Source organism: Actinia tenebrosa, unplaced genomic scaffold, assembly GCF_029948245.1.
Source record: "Actinia tenebrosa isolate PJP-AT-01 unplaced genomic scaffold, QUT_ActTen_1.0 PGA_scaffold17__23_contigs__length_9995812, whole genome shotgun sequence".
Taxonomy (NCBI): Eukaryota; Metazoa; Cnidaria; class Anthozoa; order Actiniaria; family Actiniidae; genus Actinia; species Actinia tenebrosa.
This window is the reverse complement of record NW_028292577.1, coordinates 7,792,179-7,814,531: the sequence shown is the minus strand read 5'-3', so window position 1 is coordinate 7,814,531 and position 22,353 is coordinate 7,792,179. Positions and strand designations below refer to the sequence as shown.

At 37.7% G+C, this 22,353-nt stretch overlaps 2 protein-coding genes across 9 annotated transcripts; both read left to right on the top strand.

The window, feature by feature from the left end:
• The first annotated feature begins 663 nt into the window (after nt 1-663).
• Nucleotides 664-11,011, top strand: LOC116288263 (uncharacterized). 6 transcript variants are annotated; one of them, XR_016120024.1, is made up of 4 exons: nt 4,264-4,503; nt 8,317-8,394; nt 8,656-8,760; nt 9,280-11,011. XR_016120024.1 is itself a non-coding variant. In XM_089031535.1 (3 exons), the coding sequence occupies exons 1-3, from the start codon at nt 753-755 to the stop codon at nt 9,534-9,536; spliced, it is 432 nt and encodes a 143-aa protein (XP_088887661.1). In that variant the 5' UTR covers nt 664-752; the 3' UTR covers nt 9,537-11,011. The 6 variants fall into 6 exon arrangements, 4 of the variants coding, with proteins under 4 accessions (XP_088887661.1, XP_088887662.1, XP_088887663.1 ...); XM_089031535.1 differs by lacking the exons at nt 4,264-4,503; nt 8,317-8,394 and adding an exon at nt 664-822; XM_089031536.1 differs by lacking the exons at nt 4,264-4,503; nt 8,317-8,394 and adding an exon at nt 4,208-4,254.
• Nucleotides 11,012-11,269: 258 nt separating this feature from the next.
• LOC116291153 (uncharacterized) lies at nt 11,270-18,015 on the top strand. 3 transcript variants are annotated; one of them, XR_016120023.1, is made up of 9 exons: nt 11,273-11,510; nt 12,958-13,065; nt 13,278-14,701; nt 15,490-15,801; nt 16,106-16,343; nt 16,536-16,670; nt 16,837-16,866; nt 16,982-17,132; nt 17,541-17,676. XR_016120023.1 is itself a non-coding variant. In XM_089031533.1 (9 exons), the coding sequence occupies exons 3-9, from the start codon at nt 14,359-14,361 to the stop codon at nt 17,692-17,694; spliced, it is 1,278 nt and encodes a 425-aa protein (XP_088887659.1). In that variant the 5' UTR covers nt 11,274-11,510; nt 12,958-13,065; nt 13,278-14,358; the 3' UTR covers nt 17,695-18,015. The 3 variants fall into 3 exon arrangements, 2 of the variants coding, with proteins under 2 accessions (XP_031554137.2, XP_088887659.1); XM_089031533.1 differs by having other exon boundaries at nt 11,274-11,510; nt 16,982-17,047; nt 17,541-18,015; XM_031698277.2 differs by lacking the exon at nt 12,958-13,065 and having other exon boundaries at nt 11,270-11,510; nt 16,982-17,047; nt 17,541-18,015.
• Nucleotides 18,016-22,353: the final 4,338 nt, after the last annotated feature.

Genomic DNA, 22,353 nt, shown 5'->3' with positions numbered 1-22,353 from the left:
TCAGGACCTTCTTGAAAATCACATTTATAAGTGAAGTAGCTTCCTGTTAAAATATGAATGTAAATAAATAAGATTTCTACTCAATTATCACTGATTGGCTCAAAGCTAGACTAAAAATCGAAATACGGTATCTGTGTTTAACGAAAACCAACACGCACTGTGTCGGAAATTATTTAGATAAAGAAAGATAATTGTGACCTTGAGTAACACGGACCGACAAATTAACAGACTTAGAACGGGAAATTTTAAGATTTCAAGCACATGGCGTGGAATACACACCACGCTTGTCCTTAACACCCAAAGAAAATCCAGTATTTTTCGCTGCGCATTAAAGTACGTTTCCTATAAAAAGAATTGCGCGAAAATAAAGTAGCAAGGGATTTTAGTAGGGAGAGTTTTGACTAAACAGACTTTGGGATAGACAGGAGCCAAGTGCGGTCAAGTGAAGCTTCGATTTCGACCTTCTTATTCTCTGAGTTTGAAGAAGGTTTAGAGATGAAGAGATAATAGCCCGCGCGCGCGCGCTGAAAAGAGAAGAGTACAGATATGATTGTAGGGTATCATGTGGCTTAAGTAAGCAAGATTTAAAGACCCGCAGTTAGTTTTCATGTCGAGGTCAAAGACGCTCGCGCATTTGAGCCCCCGCAGATGCAACCAATGAGGAATGCATTGCATTTGGATTGATAGTTCCGTACTTCTTATCATGGAAAAAATGTAGAATAGGCTTCTTAGGAAGACGAGGGAACATTAACATGAATTTGATGGCATTCCTATTAATTTTCAGTGCAGGGAATGTGGGGATCGTCTGCTTGAACAACACCGGTAAGCAAAAGGCGTTTACAAATGTTAAATACAAAATAACTGATTTGTAATGTTGCAGTACAAATTGACGGACCATAAACCCGTGCACTTTTGAACGCGCTACAACCTGAACATTCCAAGGCTAATTTAATTTATTTAAACTCGCAAGTTAACAGATCTCAGCCAATCCATTTCCATCACATTGCCACAAGTGGTATATATTTACATCACAGACATTTTACCTCAAATGAAGCGTTTAGTGTTTAGTAGATTTAAACTTGCAAGTCGCATTAGACTTCTAGAGAATTCGCTCATTTTGATCATACAGGTCAAGGAGCAACGCGAACAAAGAAAAGTATGGTCCATGGTGAGTCGTGACGCGAAACTATAGTGTCAATAGCTTGGTACCACCCACGTGCTATGCTAAGAGGCAAACTAGCACGCGAACGAACGTTACTTAATCATTTAACAATATACCTAATTCGCTTCTGATATTCTATAGAAGTATTTTGAATGGTATTGGCTATTTCATTCCTTATCGACAACACACATTTAAACCTTTTGTTTTGTATGTCTGTTTTAGGAAAATGTGATACGAGAGATCCGAGTTCCGATAGCGCAGCTCTGAATTGACATTGTTATCACTTCATTTACACTTTGCAGTGTTTATTGAACACCAACGCGATTTTCGAAGCACCTGTCAACATGATTCGCCAAACGGTGGTAAATATATGGAATCGACTTAAACTGAGATTTGCCGAAAAAATAATCTTGTGTGGTCTGATAACAAATTCATCTGATAATCATAATGTACTATTCCTTTGAGGCCTGTAATTGTAATCATACGATTCTAGATGATAGAGTAAAGAACCGAATCTGTGCGCAAGGACGGGTTGTGATTTTACCCTAAAAAGAATGCGGTTCAACTTTGGTCTACTTAATTAAGAAACTCAAGTGCCGATAGTAGCTCATTGACACTTTCGCTTCTCTAGCTAGACAATCGACTATTTTATCATTCGGCAAGAGCACTGAGGTTAAATCGAACAAAAAATGCGCAGTTCATCTAATCAAGAAAAAAAAATATTCTCAGGGTAATATTTGCTTAGCAAGTGACAAGGTCATTAAGATAGCTGATTGACATTCATTCGCCGGTTTTAATGAGAAGTAAGAGAAATTACCGCAGATTCTTGGAATGCAACAGCTGCTCAACTTGGCAAATGTTTAATGGATCGCGTACCGTTCTAAATTATATGTAACTAATGCGAATTTTTTGACAAGAAGTGTTAAAAAAATAATTTCTTCTGGTTTTTTTTTTTTTTTTTTTTTTTTTTTGCGTTATGGTTTTTTAGTTGAAACATCCATAGGAAAAATGGCTCGAGTTTTCTTAAGGTTAATGCAGACGAAGGAAATACTACTTTTTTAAAAAATATATTTGAAATATGGCATTGATTGGGACTTTTGTATCAAATCTCTAGTTTAGCGGCCAGCCAGTCATCCTTCTCCTACCCATTTCCATCCTCTCTTCACATATTTACCTTGTTTCACTCTGCCCAAAATTCTATCTTCTTTTAACGAAACACTTGTCAAGCCACATGTCATTCCCTTGTGAATTATTTCTTTGTTTAACAGCAACACTAAAGAAGAAACATTTAAATGTATAAGAAATTTTATAAAATCACAATCAAGAGAGTGAAGCATGTAAAATATAGATAATATTACACTCAGTAATGAGTGAGATCTAGTCCAGTGATAGACCAATTCGGCTAACATAACATATCCTTATCAATGCTTCATTGACATGTTAATATAATGGACAAAGAAAAGTATTCTCAGTAGATTTGAATTGGGTAAAACATTGCGTTAGACGAATACTCCGATTTCGAGTACTTGCTCAGCCTTAGTCTCGGTTGAATTGGCGAACTCGAAGATATGTTGAGGGCAACTGAAGTAGAATAACCAAAACATTATCCGACGTAAACAAAACAAAGATGCACTGAAAATCCATGCAATATGAAATAATACTCCAGCTTCGAGTTCTCTTTGCTCAGCCTTAGTCCCGGTTGTGCGTTATAATATTCAGCTATTCAACCAAAACCCGTGGCTATTTAAGTACGTCCTTACTACACATGGAGCTTAATAAAAGAAGATAACACATTTGTAAACAATCGAGGCTAAGACTGAGCAAAGATGAAATCAAAATGGGAGTATTGGTCTATTCCGGTTGAGTTTCAGAGTTCATAGATAGTGACAAATAAGTGAAAGTGAGATCTATGCCTGAGAGGTTCAATGTTCCCGGGGGGGGGGGGGGGGGGGGGGTACTCCTATATATGGACTATACGGGGATGATACGCTGAACAGGGTATGGATTTTCGAGCTTCTTGTCATAAACAGGGTATGTAATTTCACTCAAGTTCCAAGTTATTCCTGGGCTTCCTGTCATATTCAGGGTTTCTACTTTCGTATTGACCGAAACTGGTTATTATGGTCTTAAAAAAACGATACGCGAGATGACATGATAATTGAAACAGGAACTCAGTGCGATAAATTATATCTTTTGTCATAAACAGGGTCTACAAATTCTAGTTTTTTTTGTCATAAACATGGTACCCCTTTCAGGATCCCAGCGGAACACCCCTACCCAAATTCTGGCGGAGAACCCCCCCGCCCCGGGTGAATCTTGCCCATGATATCAATGACCCATCCTTTATCATAGATATATAAGCGGCTCACAAGATACCAGTGAAGAGTCTGGCCTTTGGATCTTATGATTAAACAAAAGTTAATTAAGCATTTTTGTGTTGCATTAAACATGCAATCACCAATTTTGTTTTAGTGAACAATCCCTAGAGTGAAACGTGAAACCAAGTTGTCTAGGATTAACGACGAAGATTATTCGTAATAGCGCCTCGATTTTGCATTTCAAATATAACATTAATTCGAATGAAAATTAATTCCTCCTGACCGGCCATCCGACATTAGCTTATGCGCAACGACGTCCAAAAAAAAATCATTGTTGCGCATCGGCCCGTACGCGTGTAGCACAAATAACAGGACAAATAATTTCTATGAATTTTTTTCTTGTATCAGTACAAATGCGTTCCCTCCACCCATAGAAGGGTTAGATTTCTTACTCGCTGTCTTCATTGCTCCGAGTGTGGACGAACTACATTTTCCCCTCTATGGACAAGCACTTTTTCCGCACTCATTAATAAAACACGATACAGGCCAAGCTAATCCTTTCCTGCTTTAGCACGATAACGAAGCGTGTTGATAAGATTCCTTAATTGCGCGCCTTAATGTTTGACAATGACTATATTTATCATCTCGCAGGAGAATATCGTGACAGCTATTTATATGCAGTGCTGACGTAGAACGTACTTCCTGCGTAACTCGTTACTTCGTGATCCAAGCGCTAAGCAATTACCACCGCACGCTGCAACATGCACGAACACGGTAATGCGTTCTAGAATGATTCGTGATAATATATCAAAACTTTCCGCAGTTGCTATCAATTATAGCACTAAGATCCTTACTGAAACGTTCTTGGACTATACCCGATGACCACAAGGGACGAGCAGGCCTAGGGTCCGTTAGGCTTGTGCTTCAAGACGAAGAAATTCACGTGCAATTTTTACATGTATAAAATGCTGTTGCTATCTTACTACTGATGTTTAGTCCGGCTACAATGTTTCCTAATGCAAGGTTAGCCCAGTCATTTCCTTGAGTATCATTTCTTTGTTTAACGGTTGCTTATGATAAGACAAATCAATATGGATACCGAACTCAAACAAAGAATCATATTCTCAAGAGAGTAACACGTGGTCTGAAATGGGAAAACATTGGATCTTCCAACCTTGATAGGCCAACGCATGAGCTGGTTTGACTGTAAAGTTAAAACCAAGAACATGATACCCCTGTTATTTGATTGGTTGTCAAGAATGACGTCTTTGTTTTATTACCATTAACCTCGCATTCACGACAACATGCTTTGTTCTTTAGTTTTGAGTCTCAAAAGGAAAGGAAACCACAGGCAACCCACCGCAGGGGTGGTGACCAAATTCCTTAATATTCTTCAGACGAGAAGTGTAAATCTTTAAGCCATTTGCTAATGTTTCTGATTAATATCTTCAAGCCTAATGTATTGACCAAAAACAATAAGGTAAAGTAACGTGTAAACTTTGTAAGAAATCTCGCGAATTAGCTTGTCATCACGGTTACCATAGCAACGAAGCCCGCCAATCAATCACGCACGAAACCTAATTGAACAACATTTTGATTTTCATCCCAAGACATTTTCCGCTCTTTTGACGAATTTTACGACGCACTTTGTGAATTCTTGACGTCACGAATCAGCCAATTTGCTTCAAGTTTTTACCGCTATATTGTAATTCAACTAAATTTATAATTGATTCAAACATGTCCAATCATGAAATGCTGTAGACACGTCAGAGTACATGCCATCCAAACGGTCTTAGAGCAAACAAAACTGTACTCAATCAGAAGTGACGCAACTAATTTACTTGGGAGAATAATAACAGTATTTACCCAAGGTCGCAAGAATTCTAAGTCTTAACACCAAAAGTCAGACTATAAAACATCGCTAAGCACTGAAGTTCGATTCTGCAGTATGAGGCGATAAGACACCTTTTCCACTCTTCAAAAATCTTTGTGGTTCTGCATCATAAAGAAAGCACTGCACCTCTTAAGGAGGAACCGTCTATCGTTTGGCAGTATGTTAAATAGAAACGGTATTCCATACGTTTGTTTAGCTGTTGTGGTTATAATGTGGTGTAAACCGATGGAAGTAATCGCTCTAGAAGGTAATCCTACGTCTTTTTATTGTTTTCGAGTTTATCACGAGATTAAACCTAGCCTCTAATATGCCTTAAATTAAAGAATTCTAGACCAGTAAAAATAATGGTTTATTATCCGGCAAAGTTGAAGCTAAGGTTTATGTTCGAGTTTAGTTCAAAAAGTTTTAGCTTTACGCCATTTGAAACAGGACACTGAATTTAGAATTGTTTTTACAACAGACAACCCGTCTTAAAGATAAAAAAGGCAGTAAAGATATGCTCGAGCAGAATTTGCACGAGTTTTTCCAAAATTATTTTTGGAAAACTCGTACAATTGATTATGTTATATACTGTTGTCATACTTATCCTGGGGATTATATCTAGCGCAGTAGTTATTTATTATATCCTATTATTCCTCTTCAATCATATTTCAAACTCTTTTCTTGTTCTCTTTCTGACTTTCTGACAATCAATGTTCATCAGTGGTTCAAGGTTATGGGTATTGCAAAGTCGTCTGTCATGATTTCAACATATTCCTAAATCTACAGATGAATATCGAACAAAATATCCTGAAAAGTTGATGTTAAGTTTACAGAAATCATGAGATACAAAATTCTCATGATAATGTCGTTGAATTAACCAGAAAAATTATTAAACAGGAAATAATTAACCTAACGAAGTAAGATAAAATCAGTAAATGTATGTATTAAATATACAAAAGATTTTGAATTATGAAGTGGTTGACTTTTTTGGAAGAAATATTAAAAGCTAGATTTTTTCCAAAACTAGAAAAGAGAAGCAAATAAAACGGAGAATATCATATTATTTACGAAGTTTCTTTTTATATTCACATACCTATCTATCTTTTAATTAACAAAAATGATGTGCTATTTCAAATGAATTTTCCAAGGTAATTCAGTGTTGAACAGAAAAACAAGAACACTAGCCCTTTTAGGAAAAAATCAATTTTTTAATCTACATGACAGGCATAAATTGATTATATTTATCTCGTGAACTGCTCTCGATCCAATCGTATCTTTTTAATCTATTTTCCATATGTTAAAAATTAATAAGAATTGCAGCATTTGCTAAAATATTTTGCTCGTAACATCATGGGCTGTAAAGCACAGCAATTAGTTTTTAACCTGTGTGGAATATCACCTTCAAATATCATTATCGATATCAAAAGGTTCTGATTACTTTTTGTGCTTAGGCAAAAAATCTATGCTCGTTTTTCTGGGTTCATTTACCAGGCAGATTAAGATCACGGGAAGTTCCCGTTTTTCCTTCCCGCAAATGGCAAACGTGACCACGTTTTCATCGTTTCCCTACATTTCACTTTACCTTTTGCAAACCTTCTCGACAAAGACACATATTGTTGTTTTTATCTGCTACTTGGAGATTTTTGCGATCCCTTTTCACTAATTTTAAAGAATTTTTTAATGGTCGACTGACGTTTCACGTTTGCCGTAAACGAGAAGCTTAAACTCTCTACCGTGAGGACACTCGAAACGGGAACGCTTCGTGTATTTTGTCACTTTTTAATATAAAAATACATACTGTAAGTCATTATTGGAACCAATTGATTGGAAATAAGAATCATTTCCGTATGAGGAAGGAAACTAGAAAACCCGGAAAAATCCCCAAGGACTTCAAAGCACTGGAAAGAAGCAACAAGTGACTCTGCATTATTGTACATTCCCATATACGACTCAAATAGGCCACTACATTGCTTACCATGTATTCGTTAAAAAGTTACTGACTAGCAGAATTGTACAAAGTAGTGCAAAAGTCTGTAAGTCTACTGAGGTCTACTGAACTAACAAATTTGTGCAATTTCTAACAAAGCTTTTTCACGGATATATGGTATACACTCTAACGATGTTGAGTGAATAAATTTGCAATATCTACTGCATTACAACTAAGTACTAGAGCTTGATTGAGTGGGAATTTTAGCTTTGAAATATTTGAGGCCTCGAGCTAATCAACGACACTTCTATTCGAGTAAGGTTGACTTTGCATGGTACGATTTTTTTCGCAACTGTCGCACCCAAAATGCTGACGCCAAGCCATAAATTCATATTCGTAAGGAAGTTGTAGGCTCGATATATGTTCACCAAGCGTGACAAAAAATCGTACTGTGTTAATCCGTCTTTACAAAGAAAATCTTAACGAGATTAAACAGAGTATCCAAAAAATGGTTTTCTCATAACCGATTAATCTTAAAATCCCGTCTTTTTGACGCGCAAATCTTGTAGCAGCCTTATGTCTCCTGAAAGCAAACAATCTTTACTTATTATTGGGTTGTTTCATTTTCATGAATGAAACACTAAAATGAATCTGACAGGACTAAGACTAAAGCAAACGGCTTGGTATGTGAGAAGATTAAGGCCTTGCTTGCAAACGAGATTTTGAAAAGTATATAGAAATATGGGTAGAAAATGTGTTACTTTGATTACTTAATGATAATTTAGAAAGAAAAACATGAACATATAGAAGTTTTTTGTCATTGAGATCCAAAAAAAGATAATTTTCGCGGTATATACATTAGTATTTTGTAAACAATATGGTGGAAATTCAGCGGCCAGTTTGTGATGATTAACAAAGCAATCAGAGCAGACATGTCTAAACCGAGTTCAACAAAAGGGAAAATGTGAATTTTTTTCAGCATAAATCCCAAAATAGCAAACAATCTAACTCAAGCTATCTTTCCTTTTTCAAGTGAGAGCAAACAATGAGACAAAAGAAAAATGACATGCACCAATAGACCTCTTCACAGTTCCCTGCGCCATCTTGAAAGGTAGCCGTGCCTTTGCATCGAAGCGAGACGAACGGTGAGCTTGCAATGATAGAGACCTTTTTTAACACCTTGAACAATTATTCACAGTCATGTCTCTATCATTGCAAGCTCACCGGAATATGAGCCCTTTCGGCACCAATTTGACTTTGGTCAGCGGTGTAATCCAATTGAAAGTTTTCCTAATCAGAGACCTTTCGGTCCCTTTATCCGCGCGTTACTGTCATTCTTTTTAATATGCGATGTTCTTTTCCTTTTTTACAGAATGCAAAGATATTTTTTCCGAGAGTAATTGCAAGGTTCAAGCAGATACAGGGGGATGTAATTACGCCTACACACTGAAAAACTGCAGAAAAACATGTAAAAACTGTAAGTTTGACTCCAGTCCATTTAGTATGTTAAATAATACTAAGACAAATTCGAAGTTAGTTCCTTCCTTCCTTACTTCCTTCCTTACTTCCTTCCTTCCTTCCTTCTCCTTGTCTCGTTTGTTCCTTCGTTTTTTCGCTCCTTTTTTCCATCTTTCCTTCCTTCCACACCCCTCTCCCCCAGTAATTAGTGATTCTTCCCACCATCCTTTCTTCCTTCCTTCCTTCTCCCTGCTGCCTCCTATATTCCTTCGTTCTTTCGTTTGTTTCTTCCATCTTTCCATCTTTCCAGCTTCCTTCGCCCCCCTCTCCGAGTAATTGGTGATTCTTCCCTCCTCCCTCCCTTCCTTCTTTCTCCTTGCTTTCTTTCTCCTTGCTTTCTTTCTTCTCGTTCTTTCGTTTGTTCCTTCCATCTTTCCAACGACGTTGTTTGGGAGAGAGGCGTTGCTTGACGACCCTATTCTTCCACAACTCCCTCTCCCAGTAATTCTTTTTCACATATTTTCTTTTCCTTTTGCAGGCACAATAACAACGACAAGCCCACCTACACAAGCCACGACGACAAAAATTACAACAACAAAAGTCACAACTACCATACCTCACAATAATAACCTTTCTACAACACCTTTGATAAACATTAGTACTACAGCAATTACAAAACATTCTTATACAAATTTCACTCATTCGGGATCCCTGTGTAAATGTGCTCCCACGTCATTGGTCACTGCAGCGTTACTATGGATACTGGGAAGTCAAGTCATTGGATTGGTCGTTTAGTTGTGTCACGTGATTGTATATTTTACCCAATAGGAAGCTGCTTTGATATTTGCCCATGCTACTAAACCAAGAACAATTTTAAATAGGACGACGTTATTGTGAAAATATCAAGACGAAAAATTTTACGGATTCGAAAAAAGTCTCATAGTGCTTTTTAGTGCTTCAGTGGACTTCTCAAAGGGATTTACGTAGATGTATAAACAAATCATTATAAGAGTCAAGTCTTATAATGGACTTCTTAATGGAGTTAAGTCTTATATTGGACTTGTCAGTGGACTTCTCAAAGGGATTTACGTAGATGCATAAACAAATCATTAGGCACGACTAGACATATGACCTTTCCATGGGAGATGTACACAGTAGTTTTCCAATCCATACCTTGTGTCATTCTATTGAGTATTAACCTTTTATCAATAGCCAGCTCATAAGTCCTGCTCATGACACTTAAAAGAAATCATCACTCGCAGCTCGCAAGGATATTAACTTGGAAAAATTAAACAAACCGAGGAAAGTTTTTACGCATGCGTGCATTGCAGCAGGTTCAATTCCAAGAATTCAAGAACGTTTCATTGAGAAAAGAAATGTGCATTTCATCAGAATGCAGAACATTTCGTAAGCAGCGAGACCAAAAAACAAGTTAAAAGAATTAGCCTTTTAGAAGTCTTTTCATTTTGTAAAATCCATTTCTCAGGCAAGTAAGAAGGTTACACTTGCATATTCCTACGAAGTTGTTTCCGACTTAATGCAGACAGATTTAGCGCATGCGCAGACGTTTTTCACTCTTGTCGCTACCGGGTCTCGGTGGATTCAGATAAGAGATTCTTCATGCGTTTTCGAATAATTTGCATACAGACCAGTGACCTACAGTCACTGGATTTGGATGAGAGATTGTTCCTCATTCAGTTTGAGTCATATCTGACGTACCTCGGCTCAGTTCAACGCATTCTTCATGTCGCCTGACGACTATTATGTCCAGTGAACGTCACTTGTCAAGATGTTATCAAAAGGTTATTACAAAAACACGAGTTCTTTTCGTTCCTTCGTTGTCCTGTTAGGTCCTGTCACAAAGGGAACTCTATGTTCTTGTTGAAGAAGGCCTGCGAACATCATGTACAAGGAAAGAAAGGGTCCTATTTTTATCCTTGAACATCACACTATAGACAACTCTTATAACTTTATCAAATCCTTCTCGGTTCTCGTGCCCTTACCACAGGCATCCCAAGCATTACGATTCAATTGACGTTACTTGACGTGTTTTAAAACAGCCGGAAGGTTACGTCGGAGGAAAAAGCCACTTGACTGAGACGGAGTTGTCAGCGAAATGAAAACAATTTTGGGGTTTTACAACATGTATTCATTCCATGAATCAATAGTACTGACATGAATCTGTACACTTCGAATTAGTCTAATCTCTGATAGCAAAAAAAACATTCGCATTCGCACTATTGATATGAATAAAAAACGCGGAAATTACTGATTAGTTTAAGATGTAGCCGAGAGCTCAGGAAAACTCAAAACTTTTTCTTTTAGTTTTTCTTCTTTTTCTTCCATCTCTCTCTCTCTCTCTCTTTGATAAAATTTTTCCAATAAAAATAAAACAATCAAATTCTTTAGAAATTCACACAAACACACAAACCCTTTATATATAGTGTAAACTCTAGTTATAATATTGTCATAATATATTAAGAAAAGTTTTAAGAATATAGTTTTTTAATGTGTGAATGACTAGATAACAGATGAATCAGTGCAAGAGAACAAAGGTCAATATCTCGTTGAAGTGATGATTTCGTCACTTCATCTGTCATACGTGCGAGGCGTTCCATGGTAACTTTTGTTTCTATAGCCTAGAAGGAGAATCTTCACAAGTATAACCCTTTAGTATCGACATGATAAGAGTAACTGCTTTTGCTATTTTGATTTTGCTGAGCTTGACGTCTGTATTAAGAGGTGACATACCGACCACAGCGGCACCAGGTTAGTTTTGGCTCGTGGGATTCAATAGAGAAGTTCACGGTTTCCGACGAAATATTGCTTAGGGGGCAAATTTACTAACAAGCGTAGGGGAAAGAGAGACGTTTTTCGTTGTATTTCCATTCTGAGGTAAATTTTCGAGACCAAATTTTTTCTGTAGATGGAGAATCCTCTGTTCAATATTTTGTGTGCTGTTTTTGAGCAGATGGAGCCAGCATAACACGGGTGCATAGAGAGACGGAGACTTTGGGGTTTGCGAGTTTTGCGATCGATCGATCATACTGGTTCAATTTGACCGTAAAAAGAATCTTGCCTCGACAAGAATGACTCGATAGTAAATTTGACCCCCAATATGGCGTCGGAAACCGTGAACTTGTCTATTCCTAATATTTCGAAGTATTTATTACTATATACCTTCCTATCAGAGGAGGAAAGTCCTTAAGGGGGTTCTGCTAGCTAGGTAACAGCCGAATAATAAAGATTTTACTTCAGTTAGTTCAAAATTCGACCGTTCAGAATTTGATCCCATCAATGCAGAACCGCCCGCAGTGTTAGTATTCTTAAAACATTTCGAAACCAAGGAGATGCCCTTGGCGTTATAACATAAGACTAACCCTTTGCCAAAATATTTCAAAGCCAATGATTGGCTATGAGCTAGGAGAGAACAAAATTCAAATCGTTACTTTTTGTCTGTCTAACATGAATTCATTTTACTGATTTGTGCGTATAATGATTAGTTTTAGAGTGCTCGCACTAAACCCGTGAAACAAATACTAATTTTTTGTGCTAAATAGTGATAATCAAACAATAGGAAGCAAAGGATTCTGTATGAACTACTACTAATTAATACTAAATGTTATTCACAGGTTTAGTGCGTGCACTCTAACATAGAAATAACTTTTAAAATATGCTTAAATAACAAAATCCATCTACGATGGATGACAATTAGTTTTAGATGTTCCGTTATTGGATTACATGAGTTAAACAGTAATTAAGGATTTACCATTGTGTATTGTAAATCATATTTATGGGGCAGTTTTTCTTAATCTTGATATTTTAGTTTCGTTTTACGACACGGAAAATAATGTGGTTGCGTATATTTAACAAATAGACATCAGTTTTTTATGTGTCTGTCCTCTCATTGACGATAAATTTCGTCATCACATTGTCAAAGTAGTATGCGGATCCACGAGAAGTAGCCAAATGGATCCGCATACTACTTTGACAATGTGATGACGAAATTTATCATCAATAAGAGGACAGACACATTAAAAGCTGATGTCTGTTTTTTACGATAACATAAACTTCTCATTTTTAATTTGTGAATCGTGACTGATACCCATTACATTTATGCTATATAGACGAAGGCTAAAGTCGTGTTCCTAATGAACTATTTTACCATGAAAGCTCCCTTTGTCAAGATTTGCGATTCCTAGCTTTCTTTTTACAGATTTAAATGGCTGCTATGATAAATTGTCCACTTGCTCTAAAATGAAAGATAAATGTATACCAAGATATCCAGCTGTAATGGAAAACTGCAAAAAGACGTGTAGTCTCTGTGAGTTTTTCTGTCGTTGAAAATGATTTGAATATAAGTTGCAAGACATCTTAGTTCACTTTTACGTGTCTCCCACTCCACTCCACTCCACTCCACTCCACTCCACTCCACTCCACTCCACTCCACTCCACTCCACTCCACTCCACTCCACTCCATAGTCTGTAATCAAAGAACACAGCGTTATGTATAAAATACTTGCCATATGATTGCAGGTCCAACTCCTACACCACATGAAGCAACAACGTCACCAGAGGCGTCTGGAAATAATGCTACCAGTCCATCAGGCGCTCCATCAAGGGCACCAACTAAAAACAAAATCTCTTCCACCCCTACTGCACCACACACTACTACACCGCCCCCTACCACCCACATCAATACTGAAAACATGGGAACCCTGTGTACAGCTGGTCCTGTCACGTGGTTGAGTATTGTAATTGGATTGTACAGTCTAAATCTCGAAACTTACTTACTCTAAACTCATGGCCCCGTATATAGAATTCAGACATCAGAATGTAGAGACTGCCCTTTTACTTTTGACTTTCTAAAACTATTTAGTGATTTCTTTTGCTCAACTGGCCCACCTCTGAATTTTTAACGGTACCTTTATTACCTAGATTAGACAGATTAGAAAAGTTTAGATTAGTTATTTGATTTGTAAATTATTTCTGCGAAGCCACTTAATTGGGAGTGATTATTACATGTAAAATGAATGGGTGGTTTTATCGTGACGTATTGTATCCTGCAAGCGTTACCGGTCCTCTACCCCAATTCTTGCTTGGTGTTGATGCAGTTAAGGCACCTGAGGCGAGCATGAAGACAATAGAGAGTTTTAGATTTACGTTCACGGCAAACGTGAAACGTCAGTTCACCAGTAAAAAATTCTTTTAAATTACTGACTGAAAAAGAATCGCAAAAAAGTCCAAGTATTAGAAAAACAAAAGAGTATTTGCGCTTGGTGAGAAGGTTTGTAAAAGGTAAAGTAAAATACAGGAAAACTATGAAAACGTGGTCACGTTTGCCGTTTGCGGGGAGAAAAAAAAGTCAATCTAAAACTCTCTAATAAAACAATAGCCAATGACAAGAGAATATGAAGTAAGTTACTTCATATTCTCTTGCCAATGATAATGAATTTGGAGCTAAGCAATACCCTACAAAACAAAACCCTACCGCGGAATACAATGAAGCTTCAGGCTGCAATAAGAAATGACCCAAATAAAAGTCTTCAATCAGTCTTCAAAAAAACCCACACATTTTCGCTCGCTATCACCTCAGTAGGTCACTTATGACAGTCACATGGCAACTACCACTTCGTATTTTAAAAATAGCAACGGGCTTTGTGTATTGTGTCAGTATAGTTCCGTCAACAGTTCAGTGTTTGCATTGTTGTCAAAACCTAATCTCGTGAAAAAGATCAACGCCCTCCCTGCTGAGGACGGAAGCATGACTAAATTCACCCATTGTTTCCTTTACATTTCGCTCAAGCGTCGTGACACTATCGTTTTCCAAAAGTACAAACCTGGTCGATCAGATTCGATGCTCAATATTTCAGTGATGATGGAAAACTGCACTAATAGATTTTTTATTATCCTGTTGTTGCTGTTAACTATCGTGCAAGAGACAAGTCAAGACAAGCAAGGTGAGAACTGAACAAGCTAAAAGGCGAAAACTATAGCTCATCCGGTATGCGCCACTAATAACAAGCTAAACAATATAATATGTAGCTTTTAGCTGGCTTAGGAGACCAACCTAACTACATCTATCTGTCTTCTGGGATAAATAAGGAAAATGCTTTACTATTTTTGTGTCCTAAGATATATTTGAATGCATGGTTTTATTCATGAAAGATGAAGCTAACTACGTCATTTGTATGTTAATTTTGAAGGATACATGTCGTAACAAATCCAAAACATTTTTTAAAATAAAAACCGCAAAAGAGAGAGTGTAAATACAATGCCTGTGAAACAGAAGTGCTCGAGTAATTAATATATAAACGTGATTTTTGTCCCCCAAACTTTCTTGGGGAACACGTTACGTCATAGCCACCGTCATGTTGGTTGACGATAGCAAAGCATTTCTCATTAGCTTCTCTTGTTAGATCAACCAGCATGGCGGCTGTTTCTTTGTTATTTTAATACCTCAAGTGATTTTGAATCATGTGAGTCTGTAGTCATGAACTAATTCCATCGTTAGCATACTTCCCCTGTTCTTTTCTGTTAGCTTAGCATGATATGTGATCTAGATCTGTTTTACAAAATTGCGAGGTTCAGTTCATATCAGGATTTTCTATTTTCAATGACCTATCTCCTGGCCAGACCTGCGGAGAACTGTACCTCAGCCTGCGCGTCCCGTGGGATGTCCTGTATAGAGGTCCCCGTACAATGCATTACCCATCTTGCACTCCATAACATGAATCTTTACTTTCAGTGACCTATCTCCTGGCCAGACCCGCGGAGAACTGTACCTCAGCCTGTGCGTCCCGCGGGATGTCCTGTATAGAGGTTGGTGCATTCCCGTACAATGCATTGTCCATCTTCCACTCTATCAATGTGACTTGTACCACGCCTGAGGAAACGAGTTGGTATTACTATCCCGACAGTCCTAACTACGGTATATCTAGAGATTGGAAAGGACGATGTATGGGCTTTAAAGGCCTGAATGAAACTGTGCATCTTACCCAGTGTGGTAGAGGAGGCAACCCAACGATACGAAGGCTTTGCCCGTGTGAAGAACCAATCTGTAAGTATTTCTATTGTTTTAAATCAATACTATGCTGCTATATAATGATATCTGTCTATCTGTTTTTCTGGGACGGGAAGAAAGGCCAAATAATATAATGTCTTTAATTAAAGAAATAAAAAGTAATATGGATCTTAACAGGTTGTTTCTCCAAGTTTTTGCTACTGAGGGAGTTCGTGTGGTTTTAGGAAATGCATCGTTCGGTTCTCGTTCTGAGTGTCTGTCTGCCATATATCACTAATTGTTTTTACATATTTCATTGTTGCTTGCGTTTCCTTCTCTAACGTGTTGTCTTTTTTTACAGTAACAACCGTTTCTCCAAGTACGAGAACTCTGCCAGCCACCACAACTCCTACAACATTACCATCATCGAGTTCAGAAATGACATCAACTACGGCAAAACTTTTGGGAACAAAAACAAGGAACCAATATACAGACGATAAAACTGAACTAAGCTCTTGGCTGGTTGTCGTTATCGCTACTGCTGTACTTTTAGTCATCTCTGGTTTGTTTATTGTGGTTATTTTCGTTAAAAAGAACAGGTAAGCTGTTGACAATTAAATATTCATCCTTGTCATTCATGTTCCCGCCATTGATAGGAAATCGTACTAACGCACAAGAAACTTTTACTAAAAAAACTATTTTGATATCCGGACACAAATGCCTCGTATTATCATTGTTAATATTTTTCATTTGAAAATAGAAGAAATTTAATGCAAGATTTAACTTTTTAGGAGGGGCCAAAGCAACAGTCCACTAAGGATTCGCTCTGCTCCGGAACAAACGAGCCAGAATATCATGAATGGATGCGGATCAGATAACATTGTATATATGGAAAGTATGGTTGATATGAAGAGCCAAATAACAAGGTCAGTAATGCACCTGGCAGTGAAGCGGCGTGTACGCGCGCGTTTTGGCGCGAAATTTCCCGCCAAAACTATAACTAAAAGTAACTATAATAGAAGGGTATTTTTGTCGTTCAAATTTGTTGTTTTATACCAAGGTTAAGAACTCTTTTTTAATCTTTTATTTCAGTTTACCAACAGATAATATTCTGTACGAAAGGTAGGTCAAAATAAAAAAAGAAAGAAAGAAAAATAGTATGGACTTTATAATGAGCAGAAATTGCATTGCTAAAAATATTGAAATACTTCTATTTATTCTTTTGTGCATAATCTAGTGGTGGCAACCCATATGAAACATTTGACCCCAAATGTCAACTCACTGATGAAGTATATGCATTAAGGTATGCGCAAATACATATTCAAAGAGAATAAAGGTGTCGTAGCGGTAATCTACTCGCCTTTCACCTTTGGAGTTTCGGGGTTACGGTGAGTAGGGTTTGTTAGGTCTTTCCCTTGATTCGAGGGTTTTTCTCCTGGTTCTCCGGTTTTCCTTCCTCCGCATTATTTAGCTTGGTTCTATATTCCAAATACAATCTGTGAGATTGTTTCAGGGTGTTAATAAAATCTATTATAGGCTCAGGCATATTATCGCTCTTAGATGAGACATGGTCAGATATTAGAATTTGTGCAGTTCATTCTAGGGTGCGGTCGGTCAAGCGGAGACTGGAGGCCAGGGGCCGTTGTTGTCGGGTGGTGGGGGCAGGGACTAAGGAGGGAGGGGCAGGAGAAATTGGGAGGATAAGGGGGAGGAGGAAGGGGTCTTAGGGCTAACTCTTTCTAATGGCTAATCGACAACAAACTGATTAAGTGTTTATAATGTTGGTGTTTTGACAGCCGTGAAGATGAAACTCAAGGCATAATGATGACGAGTGCAAATCCAATTTACGAGGAAAGTGTAGCAGATGAACATCGAAATAAGTTCAGAGGAGTTGATAACCTAGCAGGGCTTGGAGCTACTGATGAATATGCCACCATTGACGAAGTCTAACGACATGACAGTAGACTGGATGAAGCACTTGAACACTTTGATAATAATTTCCGTTCTCTTCTCTTCTCTTCTCTTCTCTTCTCTTCTCTTCTTACCGCTCTTTTCCCACTTTCTCGGCTACGCCTCGAGTTTGTATATCGGATACAACGCGGCCACTCGTACTGTATATATTATATAGGAATGTCTAAATGACCGGCTGCAGTATTTAGACCGAACTCGCGGGTGTATATGTAAAAATCCATCCTCATTAGCCTCGGTTTCGTGTACGATTGTTCCATGATATAACCAATGCAAAGAATAAAGAATAACAGGCTTGGCTAACGATTGAATGAAGATGTTTCGAGGAATAGACTATATCACGGGCGTAGAGTGCGTCTCAAAGCCACCTCACAGCCCAAATTACATACATTTACTGTATTTCATGGGGGTCCTTCTCCGCCCGTGATGTAGTCTTCCCCGTATGGGGAAGTATTCATTCACCTGATTTAGGAGTATTCCTTCACCTGATTTAGGAGTATTCCTTCACCTGATTTAGGATTATTCCTTCACCTGATTTAGGAGTATTCCTTCACCTGATTTAGGAGTATCCCTCAACTGATTTAGGAGTATTCCTTCACCTGATTTAGGAGTATCCCTTACCTGATTTAGGAGTATTCCTTCACCTGATTTAGGAGTATTCCTTACCTGATTTAGGAGTATCCCTCACCTGATTTAGGAGTATTCCTTCACCTGATTTAGGAGTATCCCTTACCTGATTTAGGAGTATTCCTTCACGTGATTTAGGAGTATTCCTTCACCTGATTTAGGAGTATTCCTTCACCTGATTTAGGAGTATTCCTTACCTGATTTAGGAGTATCCCTCACCTGATTTAGGAGTATTCCTTCACCTGATTTAGGAGTATCCCTTACCTGATTTAGGAGTATTCCTTCATCTGATTTAGGAGTATCCCTTACCTGATTTAGGACTAGTATCCCTAAGGCCTTACATGATTTAGCCGTGCTTAATTAGCTTGTAATTGAATGGTCATCTCACAGCCACATCACAGGCCAAGGTCCCTCTTCTTTTCAAGCTGAAAAATTCTTTTCTCAGCGGTCTCACTGGTTTGAGATTGATTAGCATGATCAGTCATTCCACTCTAAGCGTGCTGCGGATCGGAAATGTTTCCTCGCGTCCCGATATAATACTCAACAACATTTTGAATTCAGAAGACTTTTTGCAGTCTGTATGAAGTATCAGCAAATGGGTAAGGTTAGCGTTGCCATTTATTTATTTTATTTCTATGTAAACCTCAGTGTCGTTAACGGTTTCATAATTTCTTTAATTAGTTTAAGAACATATAAATATGCTTCGTGGTTTTGATTGCATGTGTTTTGATTGCTTTAAATCCTGTTGAGGATTTTTACTCTATCACTTACACTGAAGCATTATTTGCATTATTGTTTTAACATTTCTTTCGCCCTCACCTATATTTTGTTCTGTAAGCCGCGTTTTTATATTTTCACTGTATCGGAATGCTAGTTTCCATTCACATGCAAAACGTGTGTAGGCCTTTTTCAAATCCTCACGTGCCTAACGTTTATTCACAGTTTGATTAAAGAATTGCTAGCTCTTTGAACCATTACTGTCCGCCTTTAAATTATATTAAGGTGAAGGGATACTCCTAAATCACGTAAGGATACTCTTAAATTCTCAATGGGCTGGAGTTTTTGCCTGCCGGCCATTTATAGTAATTAGAGAGTTTTAGATTGACTTTTTTTCTCCCCGCAAACGGCAAACGTGACCACGTTTTCATAGTTTTCCTGTATTTTACTTTACTATTTACAAACCTTCTCACCAAGCGCAAATACTCTTTTGTTTTTCTACTACTTGGAATTTTTTGCGATTCTTTTTCAGTAATTTGAAAGAATTTTTTATTGGTCAACTGACGTTTCACGTTTGCCGTGAACGTAAATCTAAAACTCTCTAGTGTTTTGGATCAGTAGTTTGTAGGTCTGCCGGTCATTTGGACACTCCTAATGAAAACACTAAATGGCCGGCAGTTACGTTAATTAAAAAGAAACAACCAATTAATGAATGATCATAAGGCAAACTATGCTATTATTCTATAAAATGTATTACATGCACTGGGCCGGATTTTTTTTAAATAAATAGAACTTCCGGTTATTTAATGTTTTGAAATCCTTGACCGGCCTCCGCCAGGTCATTTAGTCACTGCAATTCTTATTCATCAAAACTATTTCAGATACATACCTATATTCCTATATACGTTCATCCAGTAGTAGTGCGTGTTTTCTTCAATCTGTATAGTAATTACCGCCAGGTTTTTTGCCGCTAAAAGTCCCAATCGTGGTACCCAGTCCCTTGAGGTAGGGTTGGTGTGAGTATAATGGTGTACAAGTGGCTTGCGGGTACATACATTTGATGATCGTAAAACTTTTACTTTTTTGCGACAAACATAAAACAAATGACACCATTGAAACGTATCTTACTTGCTCTTTCTGATTTTGGTAGTTTTAACCTCAAATTCCAAAATTGTGGAAAATCACAATCCGGATTTACTCCTTGGATCGGACTTTTTCTAGGTGGAGTGTGGGATCGAAATAAAATTTTCCTTCAGTATTTCAACTTAAAATCGATGATAAAAATCTAACATTACTTCAAGAATTGCGTTGAGGCAGTTATTTTGAGAATTTCTTAAAAAATATGGCTGTTATGAGAAGGAAACGGTAAAGGGTACACAGCGAGATTCTTTGAATTTATTCCACTTATCGTGGCATTTCTTTTCATTTTTAGCACTGCAAGAAATCGAAAAAGCTAAATTCTACTAACATTCCTCACCTCTAGCCATGCCAGAGGATATGCGATTTAAGTATTGACTGCCTGTGGTTCGACGAAGGTTCCATATGACACAGGGAGCCCAACCCCTTTTTCTACAAGTAATTATTCTGATTCAGCTTACAAAGCAGATCGTAACTTAAAAATCATTCGAAGATGCCTCTGCTGTGGCCTTTTCACTCAATTCTGAAAAGAAGGTATATGTTGATTTTATTTTCGCTGGCATGAATTTCAAATCCAGTAAAAGGACCTTTGAAGCTACTTATCAACTCCTAAACTACACTGGATTAGTAAGATTCTTTCCATGTACAGGGAAATACTATCGATAATTTACATGATTTTGTTAGCTCAAAAAAAGTGAAACAATTAGATAAAAGGGAAACTTAATGGACGATAATAGTTTAGTGGGTGATTGAGAGCTGAAGAGCTGAAAAGGTCCTTTCACTGGGTGTGAACTCTATTAGACTATGACTATTTCACATCCAGCGAAAGGAACTTTTACATAATCGCAAAGGTCCTTTCACTGGATGTGAACTCTATTAGACTATGACTATTTCACATACAGCGAAAGGAACTTTTACATAATCGCAAAGGTCCTTTCACTGGATGTGAACTCTATTAGACTATGACTATTTCACATCCAGCGAAAGGAACTTTTACATAATCGCAAAGGTCCTTTCACTGGATGTGAACTCTATTAGACTATGACTATTTCACATCCAGCGAAAGGAACTTTTACATAATCGCAAAGGTCCTTTCACTGGATGTGAACTCTATTAGACCATGACTATTTCACATCCAGCGAAAGGAACTTTTACATAATCGCAAAGGTCCTTTCACTTGATGTGAACTCTATTAGACCATGACTATTTCACATCCAGCGAAAGAACTTTTACATAATCGCAAAGGTCCTTTCACTGGATGTGAACTCTATTAGACCATGACTATTTCAAATCCAGCGAAAGGAACTTTTACATAATCCAAAAAGGTCCTTTCACTGGATGTGAACTCTATTAGACCATGACTATTTCACATCAGGCGAAAGGAACTTTTACATAATCGCAAAGGTCCTTTCACTGGATGTGAACTCTATTAGACCATGACTATTTCAAATCCAGCGAAAGGACCTTTTACATAATCGCAAAGGTCCTTTCACTGGATGTGAACTCTATTAGACTATGACTATTTCACATCCAGCGAAAGGAACTTTTACATAATCGCAAAGGTCCTTTCACTGGATGTGAACTCTATTAGACCATGACTATTTCACATCCAGCGAAAGGAACTTTTACATAATCGCAAAGGTCCTTTCACTGGATGTGAACTCTATTAGACTATGACTATTTCACATCCAGCGAAAGGACCTTTTACATAATCGCAAAGGTCCTTTCACTGGATGTGAACTCTATTAGACCATGACTATTTCACATCCAGCGAAAGGAACTTTTACATAATCGCAAAGGTCCTTTCACTGGATGTGAACTCTATTAGACTATGACTATTTCACATCCAGCGAAAGGAACTTTTACATAATCGCAAAGGTCCTTTCACTGGATGTGAACTCTATTAGACTATGACTATTTCACATCCAGCGAAAGGAACTTTTACATAATCGCAAAGGTCCTTTCACTGGATGTGAACTCTATTAGACTATGACTATTTCACATCCAGCGAAAGGAACTTTTACACAATCGCAAAGGTCTTTTCACTGGATGTGAACTCTATTAGACTATGACTATTTCACATCCAGCGAAAGGAACTTTTACATAATCGCAAAGGTCCTTTCACTGGATGTGAACTCTATTAGACCATGACTATTTCAC